The following is a 22630-nucleotide window of genomic DNA, read 5'->3' as shown; positions in this document are numbered from 1 at the left end:
AATGCAGATTTTAATGTTGACTTGTCTTAAGATCATTGTTGCTACCTGTCTGTATGTTTATTTGAATACGTTCAGGTATGTGCAGGCCTCACCTCGTCATGCTCATCTGCCTGTTCCTGAAGGTCTTTGTTTATTTCAGATGGACCTGGGTCCTGTTCCTGATACAGACCATGTAAAAATTTAATGTAACTTGTTTCAATGTATTGAATCATACTTTAATGTCACAGGGGGAAATATTGTTGTTCATTACCCTGTAGTGTTGCTTGTTTTAATGGAACAATCTGGCCATTAATACATAGGTTTGTTTTTCTAGGGTGACTTGAGTACTGTGAGTGGCCAATAATGGAGAAAAAATGGTCCAACAACCCAGACCACGATCTCCTTGTGACGAGTGCGTCCAGGCAAGATACAATGCTAATCTATTGGGCAGACCTTTAAGCCATGCTCTTGGCCTGTCAACATGCTCAAAATGTCATTACAAGCACTATGCAACATGAACCAGCTCCATACAAGACACCTGTACATAACGCATTCATAATTGTGAATGATCTGTATAAGTAGTAGTGTTGGTGAAGGCAGTGACCTCTGGTAAACACCTGGAGCGACAGAGGTAAACAGGTATGTGAACACTACTATACTTACTCTACAAAATTACTGAATTCAACATCCACACTGGTCTTATAAGGAACTGGTACATGTTACATAGTGCTTGTAATGATATTTTGAGCATGTTAACAGGTCAATGGCACTGTTAAACACCTGCCCCTTAGGTTGGTGTCAAAGCTTGCCTGGATGCGCTCGTCATTTGGAGATTGATGTCTAGGTGGTTGGACCATTTTCTTCGACTACTGACACTGGGTAACCATAGAAAATCAAACAGGTTCTAAAAATGCCAGAGTTTCTCCATTTAGGACCTTGTTACTGTTTTTCTTCAAGATTTCTTTTTTTCTTCTGTTATGTGTTGACCTCACCTCTTCATTGTCATCATCCACAAGTTCCTGCCATTCAGTAAGTTCTGATGGACTTAGTTCCTGTCCCTGATAAAATGTAAACAAATACAGAGAAGATTGATGATTAGAGGGTGACCGTAAATGGTAAACTCTCTGACTGGGCAACTGTACTGAGTGGAATCCCTCAGGGGAGCGTCCTAGGACTGATACTGTTTGTCATTTTCATAAATGACCTCCCAGACATGATCCGAAGCACATCGAAGATATTTGCTGGCGACACCAAGATCTTCAACAGAATGATAACCCGAAACGACCACCTTCAGATTCTGGCAGACCTTAACCTCCTGGTTAAATGGTCAGAAGAATGGCAGCTCGGTTTCAATGACGGAAAATGCAAAGTGGTTCATCTTGGCAGCAACAACCCCAAACTAGATTACACAATGAATGGTGTTACACTGACAGATCAGAGAAAGACCTGGGAATTACAATTGACAGTGAGCTGAAGTTTCATAGCCACATAGCAAACCCAGTAAACAAAGCCTCCCGAACGTTGGGTCTTGTGAAGGCGACTTTCACATGCTTGGATGAAGTCACAGTGCCTAGGCTGTTCTCTGCCATGGTCAGACCCCACTTAGAGTATGGGAATGTAATCTGGTCTCCACGACGAGCTACGAAGCTAGGACCAAGCCTCCAATCCCTCCCTTATGAAGAACGTCTCTCCAGCCTCAAACTACCACAACTTATGCACAGGAGATGACGTGGTGATATGATACAAGTTTACAGATCATGAATTGGCCCAGATCATGAATGGTATGGACAGAATTGAGCCCGGGCTCTTTTTCCAACGACCACAGCACACAGGGACCAGGGGCCACAGTCAGAAGATTCACAAGCAGTGGTTTAGGCTTGACATGCAAGGCTCATTCTTCAGCCAAAGAATTGTAAACGATTGGAACTCCTCCCCGAGATCCTTTTAGGATCCTTTTAGGATCTCAGGGAGAAAGGAGAATGCGATCATGAGTGATAGTATAAACTGTTTTAAGTCAAGACTGGACCGCTTCTGGCGTTACCAGCAGTATACCGTGATTTACCGTTAAGTTCTTATATACAGTTAAGACCGGAAACAACAGTCATCACGACTCCATATTCCATATATATGGTATGAAGGTATCAAGGTATGATAACTTAATTGATTTTGCTCTGTCTAATTTCTTTATCTATTTTAAAATGCCTGGATTTCTCCTTTTAGGACCTTGTTTCTGATTTTGAATGTGCTACCTCACCTACTTCATTGTCATTCAACAGTTCCTGCCTTTCATTAAGCTGTGATGCACTTAGTTCCTGTTCCTTATAAATAAAAAAAGATTGATAACTCAGTTAATTTTGCCCTCTTTCATTTTATTGTGATTTATGTGGTGTGCACTCAACAGTCTTGTAACATTTTGTTTAATGGTATGACATGTTATCAATATTGTAATTGGTTTTGGACAAAAGATTGGTTTGCGTGTTGTGTGTGATGGTACCATGGTTATTACAAATAATATGGATGATTTACGTCCATCTAGTGGCGAGTCTGCAAACTCCAAATGAAATGTAATCTATAGCTCTGATTCGTCAGTTGTGTGGGCCAATAGTTGGATGGAGGCGTGTACGTAAACCGCGCAAATTCGCACTTGCTGCTTATCTTAACCAGTGATGCCTCAAGAGGACACCCACGACAAGGATTACGAGCTAAGGGCAGTTGGAAGTGATTGTAGTTACAAGCAGTGCTCAATAATTCATCCATACTGTTGTAAATTCAAAATGTATTTAAATAGGAAAGCTAATCGTTAAAGCACATAGGGCAAAACACTTCAGTAGCACTAGGTATGCTAGCCAACAGTGCGCCACTGGTAGCGGCTAATTACTAGTGAGCTAAAAACCTTCTATGTCAAGAACGACAGGTTATTAGTGTCTAATGCTTTCGGCACATTTTTGTCTTTTTTGTGGCTTCTGGTGGTTCTACCCTCGTTCATCCATAGTTTTTACCAAAATATTTCTAGCTATCGAGTTAGTTTGAGGGTAAATTGGGATTAGTCTGAGAGTGCGATGTCACTTACGTCTTACTACTCTCATTGTCCAAACTGGAAGTCACCTTTATTCTCTTTTACGTATCTATTTTATTTTATTACTTAGACTTTGCCTTTATTTTCTTTTACGTAGCCATTTGATTTTATTACTGCAACTTATTGTATGTTTGCTTTAGCTTTCTGCTAAATCTTAAATGCATCCGTCTTATTTTATTAGTTAATTGTATTGTATGACGATGTTGCTATGTGAAGCACTTTGAGTCCATTGCCTTGGCTTAGTAAAATGGAGGACAGGCACATACCTGACCCTCAGCCAGTGACACCATGGCCTCGTCCCAGAGCTTCCTGTTGGCCGTGTCCTCCTGGATGAGCTGCCGCTGCTGAACAGACAACTGGAAGGACTCCTCCACCTTTATCCTCTTAGCAGGGATCTCCTCCGCGGCTGGTGTCAATACCACACACACACACACACACACACACACACTTTTAGGCTATGAAACGCAAATATAATTACACACTTATATTAATTTGGCATAGTACAACAACAAATGCACTTTTGTTTTCCTTAAGTAATTACCGACACTTAATTGAGTAAGTAAATACAGAACTACATGAATAAAGGAATGAATGAAAGGCCCCCCACCGCTCGCTCTGGGGGTCTTCTGCCCCTCTCCGTTCCTCCGAGGCGCCGGCTGCGTCTCCATGGTCACTGGCGTCCGCTCGTCCGGCTCCTCCTTCACCGGCTCCTCCACCCTGGGGTGTATCCGGGGCCGGCCCCGCCCTCGGTGGCGCTTCCCCCGGCCGGCACCCCCGCCCCGCGCACTCGCCTCCTTCTTGGTCTTGTTGGCCATGGCCTCCAGGTACCCTGGGGGGTACTGGGCGAGAGAGAGAGAGAGAGATTCTTCAAAAAGGGACAACATAAATACGGGTGGAAGAGGAAAACTCAGAATCGGTTGTTGTAGTTTGTCTCGGGTGATGTGCAAAGCGTCCCTGGTCAGATACGGTTTTAATTGATGCAGTACTTTATGAGTATTCACCGCGAAGAAACATCTGTATTGCACCACATTGTGAAGGGAGGGAGGGATGGTAAAACGTTGAAAGATATTCAACGTTGGATTATGAGAATATTAGGAGAGTAGGCCTTGATCACAGAGGTTTTTCTAATGGGGCGAACACAAGGGTATCATGGCGTTAATTATGAGAACTTCCAGCTTACCTCCCCTCAATTAACTTAATGAGATACACCTGTTAACACCCATAGCATTACACCCCTCTGATAAAATCCTGTAGTTCTCCTTCCTCACTCTATTAACTCATATCAACACGGATGTACAAACCTTAAAAAAAAAAAAAAAAGTATACCTTTAACCGTCGCCATCGACAAGGTTATCCATTTTGAGAGTTTTTTTCTACTCCCGCTAGCTCAACCACTCTCTACTTTTCCCTACTTCCCACTAGCTCCATCACAGTGAGGCCGGTTCACGATGCTCTTCCCCTCTCGCCAAGTCCCGCCTCCGACCACAAAGGAACCACACCATAAGCCCCGCCCCTCTCACCTGCACGGCCAGGCTGAGCTTCTTGCTGCGCTCCAGGCCCTCGGGGGTCCAGGCGGCGGGCTCCAGGTCGTCCCGTCTGAGGAGGTACCGCCACACCAGGAAACCACACTTCCCGATCTCGGGCCAGTACTTCACCACCTGGGATGGACACACACACACACACGTTAGATATAGAGAGAGTGACAGGCTCAGACTGGTCTGCAGAGAGGAACCAAATGTGACCTTGAGGGATCTGGACGTTCTCTCAGGAGGCTAGTGATGACGCAGCACTGTGATGTAAGGTGTTATTTAATACTGTTGAAATGTAACAATACCAAATGCTTCATCATGTACCCTTCTGCTACACTTCTACACACAAAAACCAGGTGGAATAACAGTAGTCGAAGAAGTGGTAGGGTGATGCTTGTTGGTTGGGTTTCACAAAGAAACATGTCAAAAAACGGCAATTTTTATAGTGTTATTTATCTAATGTTTTTTACGACGTGCTCATTTCACGACCTACGGTTGCTGCATAGTGCTTGCGGAATTTGTCTATTTTGAAAAACCAATGCATCGTATTTACGAGGGAGTGTTCCATATATTTATCCTCTGTGACGAGTGTAAGGGAGGCAGCTCCCCTGCCTCTCCATTACCTCCATCTAGCTATTTATTCTGTGAGTTACGCAGAGACACAGTAAAGAAGGACGCATTGCGTTTTCACATATTTGGTACAGCAGTTGGGGCATCGCTTCTGGTGACATCCACAGTGTTTATGCTGTACCCGATACTGTACCCGATACTGTATACTGTATTTTGTATAATACTAAATATAAAACCCGTTTGAAAATGGTGTGAATATTGTACCGGTATCTTTTAAATACTGTGTAATCATACCATATCATTTTTAATACATAGGGAACAATACTGATTATCAATACTGCATTTTAAAAATCCTGTACCTTTTGAGTACCCTTTCAAACACCTTGTGGCTTCTGTCTGTAAATACTGCAGTGTGTCTACAGATAACCTTGTAAATACTATATTCTCTAAATACTGCACCAGGCAAGTACTACAATCTATAAATACTGCGCTGTGTCCACAGCCTACCTTGTAAATACTATACTCTATAAACACTGCTCCATGTAAATACTGTGTCCGCAGCGTACCTTGTAAATACTCTATAAACACTGCTCCATGTAAATACTGTGTGCGCAGCGTACCTTGTAAATGCCGTCGTATCGGTTGCCCTCCTCGGGGGCGTACTTGCTGATGCGCCGGCCCTTGGAGCTCCGCACCACGCGGACCGGCTTCCCCTCGCGCCAGTTCCTCGACTCGGCGCCATCTTTGTCGTTGAGCGGCGCGTCGCAGTTCAGCGCCAATGCCCTGTCGGGGAGTTCCACAGCGGTCCGTTAGATGGTCTATTATGGGGTTTGAAGCCTTGTTCACCTGCTGGCTTGCGTCCCTGTTCAGTTCCCCCACCACACCCAGCTAGCATTAAGAAACTAAAAGAAGGAACTGAGATGGAGCCGAGATGGCTGCTATGTGAATAAGGCCCATGGTTACACTGATGCAGATCTTTGTTAGAATCTGTATTTGCGTAGGCTTTTAATATTGTCACTAAAAGGAGTGGGCTTTATAAACACTAGTGTTGCTGCCAACTGGCGGTGGCTATTGTTAGCTGTTGCTACTAGTAGCCAACTGTAATATTGCTGATGAGACACTGCCAAGTTTTGTGGTTCTTTATGGAACGCTTCACTGAACCGAAAACTGCTGACATTTTGTATGGGCTTTTGTATTGGCTTTATGGATAAGATAATTAAGACAGTGAAGAAAGCGGTTTGAAATAGAGGGGGAATGGAAAGGTTCACAGTTTGGAATCAAACCAGGGTTTCTACTAGTGATTCCTTTGAGCATTGGAACTGATACTCATAATACATGGAATCAGTGAAATGGGTCTGATGAATCCAGTTGGAATACCTGTTCATGTGGGTCAGAGTCTGGTCAAAGGAGTGCTCTCCAATCCGCTTGTTTCCTGAGAGGTCGCGACCCCCACTTCCTGTATAGGTAAACTCATCTCCTCTGTCCTGTTGGACATCAAAGAGGAGGAACATATTAGCATGACTTACACGCAATAACAGTAACACACACACACACACACACACACACACACCTTGTAGAACTACCCATCCATATGGCAAGGGTAAAAAAAACAACAACAGACCACCCAGTAGACAACTCACTGTACAGTTGGAACCCCGGGACAAATTAAACCCAGATCTCTGGCATCATAAAACGACTGCTAACAACAACAATGCACTTTAGAGACAGATCAATCACCCAACACCCGTCCGTACACACTTGGGACAGAGCCAACCCCTGCCTTAGGACGTTGGTATTGGTATTTTATCACTTTGATAAACAACGCAAAAGTAATGGTCTATAGAGACAATGGCCTTGGCAGACAATATCAGCCACCAGAACATTGCATTCCCGAAACCTTTTAACGTATAATAAAGAGTCAGTCCTGAATTCCATTTCTATCGCGCACAATTCAACACATTCATAGAGTTAATAAATCCATGTACACTTGAACAGTGAAAACTGTTTATACACTGTTCAGTGCACGCACGCACACACACACACACACACACACACACACACACACACACACACACACACACACACACACACACACACACACACACACACACACACACACACACACACACACACACACACACACACACAAGAAAGAAAGAAACCTGACATCAACCACTACCCACCACTTCATCCTCAAAGCCCCCGGCCAGAACCAGTGAATAGGAGCCGTCGTTACTGCGTCCGTGGATACCGCCCACGTGCGGTCGGTGCACCCCCGCCTCACTCACCTGGAAGAGCAGGCAGAAGAAAGAGAGAGAGAGTGAGAAAGAGAGAGCGAGAGCGAGAGCGAGAGAGAGAGAGAGAGAGAGAGAGGTGGAACAAAAGATCAACCACACATTCTTCCAGAAGGTTCCAGGTTGGGAACATACAGGAGCAACCAGCTACTGCTGAGGCAGAGGCTGCCAATGGGCTGTGGTGGGCTGCCATTGGTCGGTGAGGCCACAGCATGCCTTTAATGTCATGCAACATTATTAAGGAAGTTGGGATTGAGAGGTGCGCGATAGAATATGTTAGCTAGATAATCATGAAGGAGTTTCACATGTGTTTATCCGATCGAAAAAACATTTAATAATATAGACCAAACAAACATCTGGTAATATAGAATATGCTATCACACTCAAACAAGGCACACCTGACCTTTAAAATCACTCATTTTCAACAATTCCTTAATTAAATTACTTTAGACTTACTTAACATTAAGTCCACAATCTTGACTTCTTAAAAAGGGCACTCAAAGACGACATCAATACGATGATTAAAAAACGGAAACGTTAGGTCACCTGGACACGGAATTTCCACGTGGTTCCGACCGGAACACCAGGAACAGGCCCGTAGTGGTTTGACGGAACAATGGTGCATTCTTTAGTCCGCCCCACACACGCCATACCCTGCAATTACCCGGAGAGAAACGGTGCGTTGGAACAAACATCTCTTGGGATTCAAAATGAATGTCCTGCAATGAAACAAACATCATCATGATGGCTTGCTTCCACGGTTTTTGTTTTTCTCTCAAATCAAATGAACTGTAATGTTCTGTCATACATAGTGTAAGTGTTACCTCTGCATACATCTCATACATAATAGAACCAGCGCCATCGCGGTTCCCAACAAAGAAACCCCAGTTCGCTATTACTCCGAAACCCTCGCCGCATGACTCATCGCACTTCCCCGCACTCAAAGGCACAAGCTGTTCCCAATTAGGAGACACTCATACACCATAACCTCCTGCAACACCCCCACCAAAAGAAACAGAGCGCCGAGTGATTTTCCGTCAGCGGTTCCAGGAAGCGCAGGTTAAGACGCTGAGGCGGCGACCAACGCGGAGCATTGTTTCACGAGACCTTAGGAGAACAAACGCAGGCGGCCCTCTCACGTTAGAGTTTAGGGAGACAGTTAACGTGATTGTTAACGTGACCTCCGTTTTAAAAGGCGGTGAAAATCTAACTAACACATCTTTTTTTTCTTTTTCTTTTTGTCCGTCTTCCAGTTACCATGGCGTCGCTAAACACTTGCATACCTTTTAAGTCATGTTTGGTTTCAATGGGTTGCGCTCATTAAATAGAAACCTAACATGAAAAACGTTGCAAGGTGCTTTGGAACAAGAGGCCGGTTAATTAACGAGTCGGCGGACATTATTGGACGAGACAATATTATTCACACATGTGCGGGAAAACTTTTTTTTTTGGGGCATCACTCTGAGAAGAGCGAGATACTACAAAATATTATTAAGGTCAACGGTAACGGTTTTGGATAATATCAAGCAAGCATGGTTTAAGGAGAATAGAACAGGCTTAACTAGAAGACAAGAAAAAAGAAAGAAAGAAAGAAAGAAAGAAAGAAAGAAAGAAAGAAAGAATCAAAGAATCACCCCGAATGTACAAACCAAAAGCGACAGATTAATCTAGCTACTAAAATAAGTAGTGTATCCATGTGATATAAAAGGCTCACTCGCTCCAATTGGATTGCTTGTGTTCCCCTCGGCTAGCCCCAATCTACGTGGGTTTCTAAGGGCGCCGTTACCCTTTGACCTCCAGGGGAATTGGTCCGAACCAGCCGGTCATTTGTTACAATTTGTCACCTTCCCCCCGGTTCAGTTCGTGCTCACGCTGCGACACTTAAAAGGGATTGAAAACTATGTCGTCATTTGCCGAGAAAAGTGGGTGCAGAGTCGCATATTTGTCTTACCAGAAAACACGAAAACTAATATTATATCTCGTGTAATGATAAGATATAAATAAATAAATAGTAATGTAAATGTATCACACTCATGCGCTGCCTGGATGTAAAACGAGAGTTGTCTAGTTCTGTGGAAACTGACCAGCACAGATTGAATGCGAATCAAGACCTCGCGATTGATACAAAGTGGACTGGGAACCCTGTTTTCTAGCGGAGCAGAGTTCATTTGTTTAGCTCATTCCCACGGGAGTTCGAATGTGGGTTCTCATCCACCCCCCACCACCCCCCCCCCCCCAAAAAAAAAAACAGTACCATTGTAGGTAACGCTCCAGGGTTTGACCCAACAGCCCAGGTGTGACCCCCCCCCCCCTCCCCCTAACAGCTCACCTTCCCCCAGTCCCGCTGGCTCTCGGTGGTGGCTGAGGGCATCTTGGCTTTCTTCTTGCTGGCCTTCAGCTTCTCCCCGGCCTTGATGACCTCGCTGGTGTCGTTTTTGCAGGTGGGGCAGTACCTGGGGGGGGGGGGGAGGGGGCACAGGGTCCGCTCAGTTACAGCGGGTGAACACTGGAGCACAGGGGGCTTGACCAAATGACGCGTGATACAGACAGAGAGAGGGGTGACATGACGCGGCTGATTCAGTTTGAGCATTACACTCAGTTCTCGTATGGGACGGGGGAGTCACTCACTACAACCGTAGCGGCAACTCCAGCCACCAGAGGGTGCTGACGGGAACACTGACATAGTGCAAATAGAGAAACCTTTAGTTTCAGATTTGGATCATTAAAGGTGACATATTATACCACCAGGTGTGACTCTGATTAGCTGTTATTATTATTTTCAAAACAGCTTGTAACGGCTAATCAGAGTCATACCTGGTGGTATAATATGTCACCTTACAATAATAATAATAATAATAATAATAGATTGAATTTATATAGTGCTTTTCTGGACACTTGAAGACGCTTTACACTCACTAACCACCACCAATGTGTAGCATTGTAACCCACTTAATATGTCACCCCCCCCCACCCCCCAATGTAAACGCTATAACAACTATAAAGGAGGGACGCGGCGCCCCCCCCCGGCGACTGACCAGTCCTCGTCGTCGGGGATGGTGGAGAGCGGCGGGCTGAGGCAGTAGATGTGGAACGCCATGTTGCACTCGTCGCACAGCAGCTGCATGTGGGCGTCCTGCTTCCCGCCGCACACGCAGCACGAGCAGAAGCGGCACTCCACGTCGGGGTCGGCCCGGCAGTGCTTGCACTCCGGCCCGCTTTTCCCTGAGAGAGAGAGAGAGAGAGAGAGAGAGAGAGAGAGAGAGAGAGAGAGAGAGAGAGAGAGAGAGAGAGAGAGAGAGAGAGAGAGAGAGAGAGAGAGAGAGAGAGAGAGAGAGAGAGAGAGAGAGAGAGAGAGAGAGAGATAGATAGATAGATAGATAGATACTTTATTGATCCCCAAGAGGAAATTCAAAGTCACAGTCACTTGAACACGTTACACACAGCAGACACATACAACATAATCAAGATGATCAAATAAAAAGGTGAAGGTGGGGAGGAGGGGGTGTTAGCCGTCCTCAGACTTTTTGGGAAATAAGCTTTTCCACTTGTTTTGCGTATTGATTATACATCCCTGTGTCAGTGTGTGACGTGACGAGAAAAACAAGAAAATCCTTAAATCCTCTCCCACTAAGAAGCGCTTTGGATTCTGCCTCCGTGTTAATCATCACTGAGAGTTTTGATGATCAGCACGGGAGCGGAGTCCAAAACGCTTTTTGTAGAGTGGATTTTTTATGTCTGATGTCTGACTTTTTTCTTTATCTGTCTTTTTTTGTTTGTTTACACATGGTAAGTGGGGTTTAGACAACAGGGTAGTGTAGTTGTCAGGGTCGAGGTACTGGGGCTCTGTCCCCAACAGCCCATAGTTTACTGCGTCTCACCTCTCCTGCCCATTTAGTTTCCCTACCCTACCCTGGACAACTTTTATTTTTGGCGACACATAGCTGCCCAAAAATGTAGTGAATAATAGATGAGAGTGCCCTCACAAGGTAATTCCATATGGATGGAATCTGCTGACCATAGCAACAGGAAGGCTCTGTCACTTGATGTATGTAATGCCTTTTTTGGACAATAATGGGGAGTGTATTAGCAGCAATGGAAAGCAATATAGTGGCTCTGCCGTGTGCAGACGAGACAACACCGCTTTTATCCTCATTTCATTGAGGGTGTCGACAAGAATAAAAACCAAATTACTCTGGTCTTATCGTAGCGTTATGTAAAGAGGTTGTCCCCCCCCCCCCCCCCCCCCCCCAGGTATCACACACCGTTTCCTCAGAGATAATACCAAAGGGTTGAAACCAAAAAAAAAACAGTAAATCAGGCATAGCTTTGAATCTGTTATTCATGAATACGTCTCTGTATTTACTGATATTTGGGTGTTGCTGACTTGGCAACCCAGATTTGATTCAGTTATCTGCATGAAAATATACTGCTGTTCAAAGGACAGCAGTATTTTTAGTACTTTTAGGAAAAAAAACGTATTTTGACTTTAGTCATTAATGCGTCATTCATGATCCTCATCAGTGTCACCATAATGAATGAAAATAAGACACTGTTTGGTCCGCCCTGTCCCGTGGAACTAAAGACCTAGACCTACTTTTGAACTGTCCGTCTGCAGCAGACAGTGCCCGGGCCCCCGGTCTCTCCACCTGGTAGACCTCGTCTAGGAAGTGGACCTTACAGTCCGCGATCACATCTCCTGAGCCCCTGGGGGGAGACGGGGGGGGGGGGGGGGGGTAACACATTAATGAGAGGGTTGTGGTAAAGAGAGAGAAGGGCAGGGAACCAGCAGAAGAAAAATGGGGGCATGATGATCAAAACCAGAAGTCTCTTGTTAATCAGTGTCTGTTGGGCAGGACTACGGTGGAGCAATATGCTGACGGAGTCGGGATGATGCAAGCGGCGGAAACCAGGAAAGTCTCTGGATTCTGCTATTGGAGCTGTTTTGGGGAAACCTTGAGATATATCGGCTCAGGAATCAACAACATGGAACACAGACCTTTTGCTAAAACCTTACCTTCCTTGTAAGATTTATTCCTCATAAGATTTACTTGGTAGCTATTTATCACCTTCAAAGTGCACCTGTTTACAATAGGATTTATTAAGCATATTTACTGCTGTGTATGCTTTATTAATGTGTCAACTGACTTCATAACCACTAATAGTTGTTATGCCTATTTATTATTGACTTTACTTTTTTTACTTTTATCTACAGTGTATCGATTGTAGTTGAGTGTCTTCCTCTTGATAAGCCCTGTAAGACAAACATAATAGCATCATCATCCTCGTTATTCTCATGAGGTGTCCTACGCAACTTTGCAGAAACCCTTTTGTAGTTATATTTCTCCTTATGAATAATGAACTCATTTCCCTGACCAAAAATCTGCCGATTATCCACGACGACACGGTCAGAACGTCTGTCATTCAGTACTGATTGTTCTCATTATTTTCGGTTATTTTTCGGTAGAGGAAAGACTCCATTTCCCATGATTCCCCCATGACGCCCCCTCGGGCCGTTCCCCAACCGACCCGAGCAGGATGTTGACACGCAGCTCCTTGCTGGTGCGGGACGCCTGGTTGAGGGCGTGCACCTCGGCGTCGAACCAGAAGCCCCTCTCCTCGGGGGTCTCCATGTTGTAGTTGACCATGACCCGCAGGCCGGCGCTCAGCTGGTCCCAGCGCAGCAGGGTCCGCGCTCGCGGCCGCACGTGCACCGGCAGCATCTCCACCACGCCGTTCTCCGGGTAGCTGGGGGGGAAAGGGGGAGGGGACAGTAACGATGGGCGGAGTTAACATAAGGAGAACCAGCCCCCCCCCCACTGTCAGTGACAGGTGGATGAATGAGACACTTCTCGATGGAGAAACATAGGGATAGGATAGGACAGAGGGAGGGAGGGAGGGATACGAGAGGGAGGGGGCGTGTCTTTAATATGTTCTTCACCAAAATCAACAGTGTTTCACAGAAGTACAGTAGAAGTACTTGCCACAATAAATTAGAAGATATAACATATACAAGTGCGCAGGATAGTCTAGTGCAGTGGTTCCCCAAACGTTTTTCTCCTGTGACCCCATTTGTGCGCCTGACAATAGTGAGCAATTCATAAATGCGCAAGATTCTTGAACCTCTCAGTTCAGTTTAGATTTCCAATCTACATGGGATATACCTACAACCAATCAGAGCAATGAAACTTTACCAAATTTAATTGAACTTTTACTAATTCCTCTCGGAAGTACGACAAACAGATCTTTCTATTTAACAAAAAACAAGTGCAGTCGGTTATTCTTCTTTAAATAGAAAATATATCATCCAGTAGGTTTAATAAGGTTGCAAAACAGATTCAACAGACCCTTCCACATCAGCGCCAGCCTTCTCGGTTGTTTACAAAAATGTTTGAAACAGATCTCTGTACAGTCGTAACATCAACCCCCACCCCCCCCCCCCCCCCCCCATGAGATAAATGGTTGTGATTGGCTCGAACCAGGCCAGGTCCTCTGGCAACCTCTCTGAACGGGGTGGGGGGCCAGACCATCTGAGAGAATACCGTAACCATAGCGATATGATCATCCATCCAACCCATGATTTAACACAGAATTAGAACTCAAGCCCTATTTCAACCCGATTTGTATCGGATTGTCTTAATGTGTATGCTACATTCTACTGTACGGTTGTTTGTAGTTAGGAACAGTATGATGTCAATGTGAATAAAAGCCGTGATAGCTCTTCATGTAGTTCTGTCGTGTATAATCGTGTCCATGGCAACCCCATGCAACTCTCCATCAGAGTCTATCAAGAAAATGGGCAACCCATATTATTGCAAACTTTGTGTGGTTTAAATCCCAGAAGGGAGGGAATGCTTGGCCGCTCAACACGTTCCTACGGCAACACTACCCATGTAAGTCACGTAGCGACCCGGGTTCACCTTGTCAACCCACTCTCCTGTCCATCCTCACAGTCCTGCCCATCAATCAATCAGAGCAATACATTTCCAAGATTCTGGGAATAGGCCAAATCGATTTTTGTAACCCTGTCACCAGTGGATAAGTGATCCTCTGCTTAAGTCTTAAGACCAGGCCACCTTCAGTGGACCTCCCATGAGGGGAAGGGGGGGGGGGTGTGCAGGTGACCTCCCCATGTGACACAAGCATATCATCAAGGGCCAGGGAAGGGATTACTGAACACACACACACACACACACACACACACGGGGGTTAAAGTTGTGAGTAAATGGGATTACCGCACAACTGACCGGTTAGTCCGGTTTCCAGGCATTACGTTTTTTTTTTTGTGTTTCCTTTTTAAAGTCGTGTTTTGCACAACAGCAAGGCCGATTTGTACACGGCGAGGGCACTGCACATGTGCAGTGAGGTCGCTTTACATTTTGCTCCGCTTCATTGTCGCTTTACACAAATTTCCCTGGATTCAGCTCAGCCAATGTGTTGCTGCGACTATGAAAGTAATCCATCCATTCATCACATGGATGGGATTCTGCAGACCAGCGCTGCCGGACAGACTGCTCTGTGATACGTGGTTTTAGTGTTCTTTTGGCCGAAAATAGTATGATGCGCCTCCCCCAAAAAGGGTGTCTTGTATCCAGTAACTGCGTAAGGCTTGTAGGGTATATAGAGAGACGAATACATGCTGAAACAAGAACACCCTGAACATGTATACATGTGCAATTCCCCCCCGATGAAAGACCAGTGTGTAGTGTTCATCTTGTCTCCGAGAATATCGGTGTGTGTGTGTGTGTGTGTGTGTGTGTGTGTGTGTGTGTGTGTGTGTGTGTGTGTGTGTGTGTGTGTGTGTGTGTGTGTGTGTGTGTGTGTGTGACTCAAAATGTAACAAGTGCATCACAAAAGCGCGTCGTGGTAATGTGCCATGAATACAAATGAACGGAGGTTGTGAGAGAAGTGAGTTAGTGATACTTAAGCTGCGTGCTAATAATCCGTCTGATTTTATTAGTCTGCAGAGGCTACAGTATGCTTTAACGTGCTCTTAATGTGTAGTGGATAACTTTAAAGGGACATGCAGGGTTTTAAAAATGTCTCGTTTGAAACATTATCAAATTAAAATACAACGTATTTTGTGATATATATGTAGTGGAGTAGGGGACTCCGGGCCACTATACAAAATATTGTGTGGAATCCATGTCGTCTAATCCAAAGAATATCCTATAAACCGCAGCTAAACAAACCATTAGGCGGACAAATGTGACATTAATGGAGAAAGGAAAACGATTTACGTTATGATTGGGTGTGCGTGTTTGTGTGTGTGTGCGCGTATGTGTGGGGGGGGGGGGGTCTGTGGTCTGTGGTCTGATGTTCTGGGCTGAGGTTGTGCTTTGGGTCATGCATGATTTTATGAATTTGGTTTGCTTGCGCACAGTTGTGGTTGGGCTGGGGTGGATTCAACGGCAGATTGGGGGAAAAAAGCATGATGGATTTCATGCTGAATTAAGCCTTTCAGATTATTTCTGTACATGCTAAATTCAAAAAATGATTCCTATCGCAATGTAAGCGTTCGTCTGCATTTCTATTGTAGGATATTCGTAAACACACTGGGATTGGAATATATACAGCGTATACTTATCTTAATACAAATATATTCCCTGCATCATTATTTACCAGTTGCCAATTGGGAAGAAATCTAGACCACAACGATTTGAAATAAGGGGAGGAAAAACACATCTGAAAAACACATTTTCCTGCTTGCCAAGCCTAAATATTATTTCCCTAGTGTGACATCCTTTTATAGTAACCGAAATGCAGACCGAGAAAAGGGAAGAAAAAAAGAAAAACATGCGCGCAATTACACACACGCACACACACACACACACACACACAAGCTTATACACACACAGACACACATCCACACAAGCGTGGCACGTTCGCAGTAATTACAGAGCGAGAGGAAGGAGTGAAGGACAGCGAAGTGAGGACTCCGAGAGCCGAGCGGGTTACCATGGCAACGGCAGCTTCTGAATGAATCTCCTGAAGCTCTCGAGCCAAAGAAAGTAAAACAGATGAGTCTAATTTGGAGCAATCCGACTCAGACGGCAAAACATCGCAGGACTCCCGCGCACGTACAGTATGTACACACGCACGCACGTACGTATATATATATACACACAGCGCACGTACATACACACTACCACTTACTACAAAAACACACACACTTTGTGACATTTTTATCCAAACTGATTTACATCCCAATTCAAGGCTCATCATTTAAATAAGTCGTTACGCTCCCCAAACATCACGCCATCAACACCCTTCACACCTGACGTGTGTGTGTGTGTATATGTATATATATGTGTGTGTATGTGTGTGTGTGTGCGTTCACGCACCAAGTGTTCTCCGTGCCATCCATGTCATTTCTGACAACCCCCCCCCCATGACTTCCTGTCTGGGAGGGACGACCCAAATCAAACCTCGTCTGAATCCAGCGACGCCAGCCCCCCCCCCCCCCCCCCCCGCCCCTGCCGCCGCCGCACTTACTCGTCATATTTTATGTGGTAGACCACGTCCTCCTCGCGCGGCCTGCTCTCCGCCGACGCCGCGGGGGCAGGGCCTTTGGCGCCGGCGGAGTCCGTGCCGGCGGCGAGGGGAGAGGAGCCGGTACCGCCCCCCGCCACGCCGCTACTGCTCCGGGTGGCGTCCACCGCCGCGCCGCCGTGGCTGTTGCCCTGGGCGGGGGGAGGGGCGGAGGCCTGGCCTCCGGACTCCGCCTCCAGCTTGCCGTTGGTCCTCTTGGGGGGCCGGCCCACCTTGCCCTTGACGGGGGCCGGGAGGGGCTTGGTGACGTTCTCCACGCTGGCCTCGAACCAGGCGCCCACCGTCACGTCCCGGCAGTCCACCAGCTCGTGGATCTGCAGGGGACACACACACACACACACACACACACACACACACACACACACACACACACACACACACACACACACACACACACACACACACACACACACACACACACACACACACACACCTGGTTTGCGGCGCTCCCTTGTAGCGGGTGGGAGGGAGACAGTGAGGCCATTATAGGAAACACGCGTGCTGCTTTGTCGCCGCCTGCACCAGGTGTTCATTTCAATAAAACAGAATCGTTTTGTGCATTAACATTTAGACCAGCCTGCCTGCCGAACAGCCTGCTGGGATTCTAGATGGAGCCTGATGCTCCACGCGACTGACAGATCGTCAATCCCCCACCCCTCCCCGCCAAATACACCCTTGGTTACGTGCGGTTACATTTCTATGCTGATCATGGCCCGTCCATAATAATGCTTCTTAATATTCCTTTCTAAGTTGTGTGTGTGTGTCTGTGTGAATAAAGAAATAAATGCATGACAATAGTAATATATTGAAAAAAATAAGAAAACTCACATCCTTGTATATTACCGCCAAAGAAACAACAACATTGCTTAATCGGCACTAGTAGGAAGACATTAACGTGCTACCTCTGCTACAGAGCACCAGCATCTTCCCATCAAATCACCCTTCTCTTCGAACACTGTCAGTGTCAGTCGGTCGAGCCTCTCACCTTGTACACGCCGATACCCGGGTCCACCAGCGTGGGTCGGCTGGACGTGGACGGCTGGGTGTCCGGCGCAGGGTGGGACGACTTGGACCCTGACCCGGATCTGGACCCCGTACCCGACACGCTTTTAGCATCGGTAAAGTTAGTGGCGGCAACGGCCGGTTCTGGCTTGGCCGCGTTGCACTTGTTGTTATTATTATTAGCCGTGCTGCCAGCGATGGCACCGCTCTTATTGTTGTTGTTGTTGTTGTTGTTGACGATGACGCTAGTAATGTCTGTTGCGTGGGCGGGGCCAGTCTTGGGCGGGGCAGGGGGGTGCGGGGGCTTAGCGGAGTTTGACCCCGGACTCGGGGAGTTTGAACCGCAGGGGGTGGCCGTAGCAGCGGCCGCCGTCGGGGGTCTGTCCATAGGGCCTTCCCGGGGGCCCGGGGGGACGTCCCGGGGGGTCTCCCTGGGGCCGGGGGGTCCGTCCGGGGGGTCCGTCTGGGAGCGGATAAGCAGCTGCACGATGTCGTTGAGGCCCACGCTGTAGTCGAAGAGGGTCTGGCCATCTTCCATCTGAACGTGCACACACAGACACACACACACACACACACACACACACACACACACACACACACACACACACACACACACACACACACACACACACACACACACACACACACACACACACACACACAATATGGTGAGCATGAAAATGCAGAGGCATAAGCCAAGGGAAGCAGCAGTGTGCTCACAAGTAGATCAATTCATGCAAATCCATTTATTGCGGCTGTTTCCCCCCCCCCCCCCCCCCAACAGACACCCATATGATTTTAAAACAACTGCGCTGCTCGTCGGGGCGAAGGGAAAAATGTATGAGCGCGGTGGCGGCGGCAGCGGCTACGAGCTCTACTCAAGGACAATGCGAGAGCGCGCAGCGGGGCGGTGGACAGACGTTCTGCCAACGCTCTGAAATGGGAAGACGAGGCGGCGGACTCTTCCCTCTTCATAGCCGGCGCGAAGAGCGCGGTAGAGACACCTGGTGTTTAACCCGGGCGTCCCGACCATTTACGTCATTGATTTACGCCGCTGCAAACCCACATCCTAGATACTGGCGGGTGTGTGTGCGGGTACCATAAAAAAAAAAAACACATACGCACAAGCTCTCACAAACAACCACCCCCCCCCCCCACCCCCGCCCCGCCACCCCCCCACCTACAACACCACCACCCTCTCCCTCCCTCCATCACATCTCTCGAGGACACATATCACGGTATTGGGGATGGGTTCGTAAAAAGGAAAAAAAAAATAAAAAATGAAAGAAAGAAAAAGGGAAACTGAACACAAATGGCGGCTTTGGCCGAAGAATAACCCCTATAATTATTTATCCCCGCGCACGACGCCGGGGGACCTCGTGCCCAGTTGGAGGATGTGGAGTCGAGTCGTTCCCTGCTCCACGCATTCGAGTTCTCCTCCGTGCCACGAGCCCTTTGTGTTCGTGGAACACCAGCATGGCCGCCGCCACTCTCTCTCTCTCTCTCTCCCCCCCCCCACCCCCGTCCCCCTCCCGTCTCCCTTTTGTTATTAGAAGGTAAGGGTAGGCGAGAGGCAAAGCCGTCGAGGGGGGGGGGGGGGGAGGGCGAGAGAGTGAGGGAGCGAGAGTGTGAGTCAGGGGCAATCTTCCATCCCCTCCCTGTTATTTGATAGTCTCATGAAATTTAGATCAGACGCAAAACCACAGTGTTGGTGTTTACATTGTGTTCTTCACCACCTGCCCGTCTCTGTGCCCATCAGTCTTCTTAAGTGTGTTAGTTATGGTGGCTCTGGCCTCAGCCCACCATCAGCCAGTAGTGGGAAAGAAGCACGTGGGTCTGGGTTGTGTGTGCGTCTGCAATATAAGTTAAAAATATAACGAAGAAATGGAATTCCCCCCCCCCCCCCCCCACCCACAACCCAGAACTTGCACCACTACCATATTCAGACGAACAATCACGATTTCTCAGGCAATGATTTAAAATAAACACGACACATGCAACACGGTTGGACTGGTATGCAATCACACGGTCGTCGACTAGTTTCTACAGAATATCTAAATAATTGCTTTGCATTCACTTTAGTCCAATTCAACGGAGCCGTACTGCTCGAAACAGACGTATATGTTATCGGCCTGTTGACCCCAATTTGTGGTTTTATATCGAGCTGGCTGGGAAATCACATGTCACACTCGACCAACAGATGTTGTTAATAAGCAATACAATACAATAAATATGTAGTTATCGTATTGCATTCATACCACATTATTCCAGCACTGCCCCTGACTACCCAGACAATTGTATATACTGCAGGATGGCATTCAGACATTGCATCAATATTTGGATACTTTGGTTTCATTGGGGTTGCTTCACTGAAGGATAAGAAGAGGAAAAGGCCGAACGCTGGAAGGAGTCAAACACGCCCTGCGGAAATCGCCACTGTGGGATCGCTTCAAATTGACGGGAAGTCATGTTTTGGCACTACTGCTGGGTAAGGAATACAATTAAAATGCTGCTGACGGCTGGGTGTCTGACAAGGTTGTAGACTAGCAGGGACGGAGAACAAATGGCACACAACGCATGGGAAACGCTCTCTCTCTCACGGCACTCGATTCCAGCGCACGCACAGCCAGGCTCCCGTGCAGATCGACGTCTGAATCTGACAAATGCATTTTATTTCAAAATCTTTTGACTGTACTGCCGGAATTTTGTGGAGCCATGGATCTGTTTCCGTAGAAACCGGAGCTGCAGTGCTGTGCTGCCGCAGCTCTGACTGCACAACACGTTAACGTCGGTGGAGATGTTCTGCATTACTCATGCAGAAAGCTCCATGCCGCTAAGAAGTCGGAAACGTTTTTTGTTGTGCAGGAAATCCTTTCGCAGGGCGTCCAAACCCCCTCCTTCAATCCTCCAATAATTATCTTCTGTCCCGCTCCCTGCACCGAGGCAGATGCCCTCGTAAAAGAGGCAGTAGCGTTCAGAAAGGAAAGAATAAATAGGCCGCCATCCCGAAACAGACAAACTGGGTTTGGTTGTCGCAGTTTAGGAATGGCAAAATGGTGGCTGCTCTGGTTCAGTCTCATATGAGGGTTGTTTCAACCAATAAATTTCAGTTATAAATATAACCTAAATAAGTATATGCCATCCTTTTCAAGAAAACACTTCACTCCGAATTTCATAACTAAGGATGTTCCACTCAAACCAATCCACACTGTTGATAGATGATTAATTGCTGATAGGAAATCCTAACGTGTGTGTGTGTGTGTGTGTGTGTGTGTGTGTGTGTGTGTGTGTGTGTGTGTGTGTGTGTGTGTGTGTGTGTGTGTGTGTGTGTGTGTGTGTGTGTGTGTGTGCGCGCTTTGTCTTCCAAGTCTTTTTTTGTCAAATTTGTCTTGATGACAAATTATCTTCAAGAATGAAGTTAGCAGGCAGTTATCATAATAAGCAGGCCTGGCCTTTTAATATATGCATGCCATTAGATGGTTCGTTTTGCACCATATCTCACATTTAATTATTGAGCACTGTGCAAAGGCCTGGCAATATGTAACTCTAACTACTCTAACTAACTATTCATAGCACTTAGGAATTAGGCTGTGATCATTTTTGATGAGCATAGCTAACAATACATATACTAGCTTCTAATAATATATTGCCTATGTACAAAAAAAAGATGGAATCAACAACGCTTGTCTGACTAGAATATTACAATAGTTGCAACTGTACTATTTCTGCATCCTGAGTTCCACGTTTACCTTCAGCGCTTTATTAAAGCTGATTTCATGTGTTGACAGTGGCAGTCAGCGAGAGGGGGCCATAAAAAATGACTTTTGTGCAAGGGCCTTAAAATAGGCCCTTGAATACTACAGCGTGACTCGCGGTTTTACCAATGCTGATCGTTTGGACAGCATTCCAGTGGAGCCCAAGTCTTCTCCGAAATCCCATTTCCACGGCCATTACATTGTTGAAGCAGTCTGGGGTAAAAATGAGAGCTGCAGACAAATAAGTCTGGCATGGAGCCTGTCCTTGTCTCACCCCGGGAATGGCATCAACTGACAAAGTTCTGGACGTTTCTTTTTGGGGGTAGGGGGAGGGGGTTCATGCAAACCAATCATTCATCCATTGCACCCCGTCACAGTATTAAAGAACAACATGGCTATGTGACGCTACAACATTCTCAAGGTGACAACCTACTAGATTGTCAATAATACCACAAATGAAAAGCGCTAAGTTGGCGCCATATTGTTCCACCGACAACCTGTCAACAGGCTGGAATCAAGGGGACAGGCAGAAAAGGCTGCGGTTATATGGTTTATAAAAATCTTCAATAAGTTCATTTTATTATTTTCCATAAACTAAGGGCTATCAACACATATGTAACCGCCCACAACACGAATAATTGAGGCATGTATCCTTGAAGGGTGGATGCTGTGAAATTGTACTTGGCAGCTACTTAGTTCCCGCTGATGGCTGGCACCATACTCCAGAAATCCATAGCAACTCATTGTCTGCGTTCAGGAAATTCATTCAAGAACAACAGTCGTGTCCTCAATGAATCAGCCCAATTAAGATGCCGTGCCAGCCTGTCAAGATACATAGCACACATCTCAGCCGTCACAAACCCTGTGTATTTTCTA

At 46.6% G+C, this 22630-nt stretch overlaps 1 protein-coding gene across 2 annotated transcripts in view; it reads right to left on the bottom strand.

Annotated features, from left to right (window-relative positions):
- Nucleotides 1-22630, bottom strand: part of uhrf2 (ubiquitin like with PHD and ring finger domains 2) — a 38473-nt gene that overhangs the window by 10935 nt on the left and 4908 nt on the right. The window contains exons 2-16 of one of the 2 annotated variants that reach the window (XM_084486586.1): nucleotides 17983-18537; nucleotides 16941-17311; nucleotides 12975-13193; nucleotides 12043-12152; nucleotides 10484-10670; nucleotides 9778-9901; nucleotides 7995-8102; nucleotides 7338-7442; nucleotides 6532-6638; nucleotides 5775-5937; nucleotides 4576-4713; nucleotides 3663-3894; nucleotides 3322-3461; nucleotides 972-1037; nucleotides 93-158 (exon numbers count right to left, since the gene is read on the bottom strand). In XM_084486586.1, the coding sequence (XP_084342712.1) occupies nucleotides 93-158; nucleotides 972-1037; nucleotides 3322-3461; nucleotides 3663-3894; nucleotides 4576-4713; nucleotides 5775-5937; nucleotides 6532-6638; nucleotides 7338-7442; nucleotides 7995-8102; nucleotides 9778-9901; nucleotides 10484-10670; nucleotides 12043-12152; nucleotides 12975-13193; nucleotides 16941-17311; nucleotides 17983-18537 (2691 nt within the window). The remainder of the gene's footprint in view (nucleotides 1-92; nucleotides 159-971; nucleotides 1038-3321; nucleotides 3462-3662; nucleotides 3895-4575; nucleotides 4714-5774; nucleotides 5938-6531; nucleotides 6639-7337; nucleotides 7443-7994; nucleotides 8103-9777; nucleotides 9902-10483; nucleotides 10671-12042; nucleotides 12153-12974; nucleotides 13194-16940; nucleotides 17312-17982; nucleotides 18538-22630) is intronic. The other variant, XM_084486587.1, reaches the window with a different exon arrangement.

Source organism: Micromesistius poutassou, assembly GCF_964030765.1.
Source record: "Micromesistius poutassou genome assembly, chromosome: 22".
NCBI classification, from domain to species: Eukaryota; Metazoa; Chordata; class Actinopteri; order Gadiformes; family Gadidae; genus Micromesistius; species Micromesistius poutassou.
Note: the sequence above shows the minus strand (reverse complement) of the source record. Positions and strands in the feature narration are given on the sequence as shown.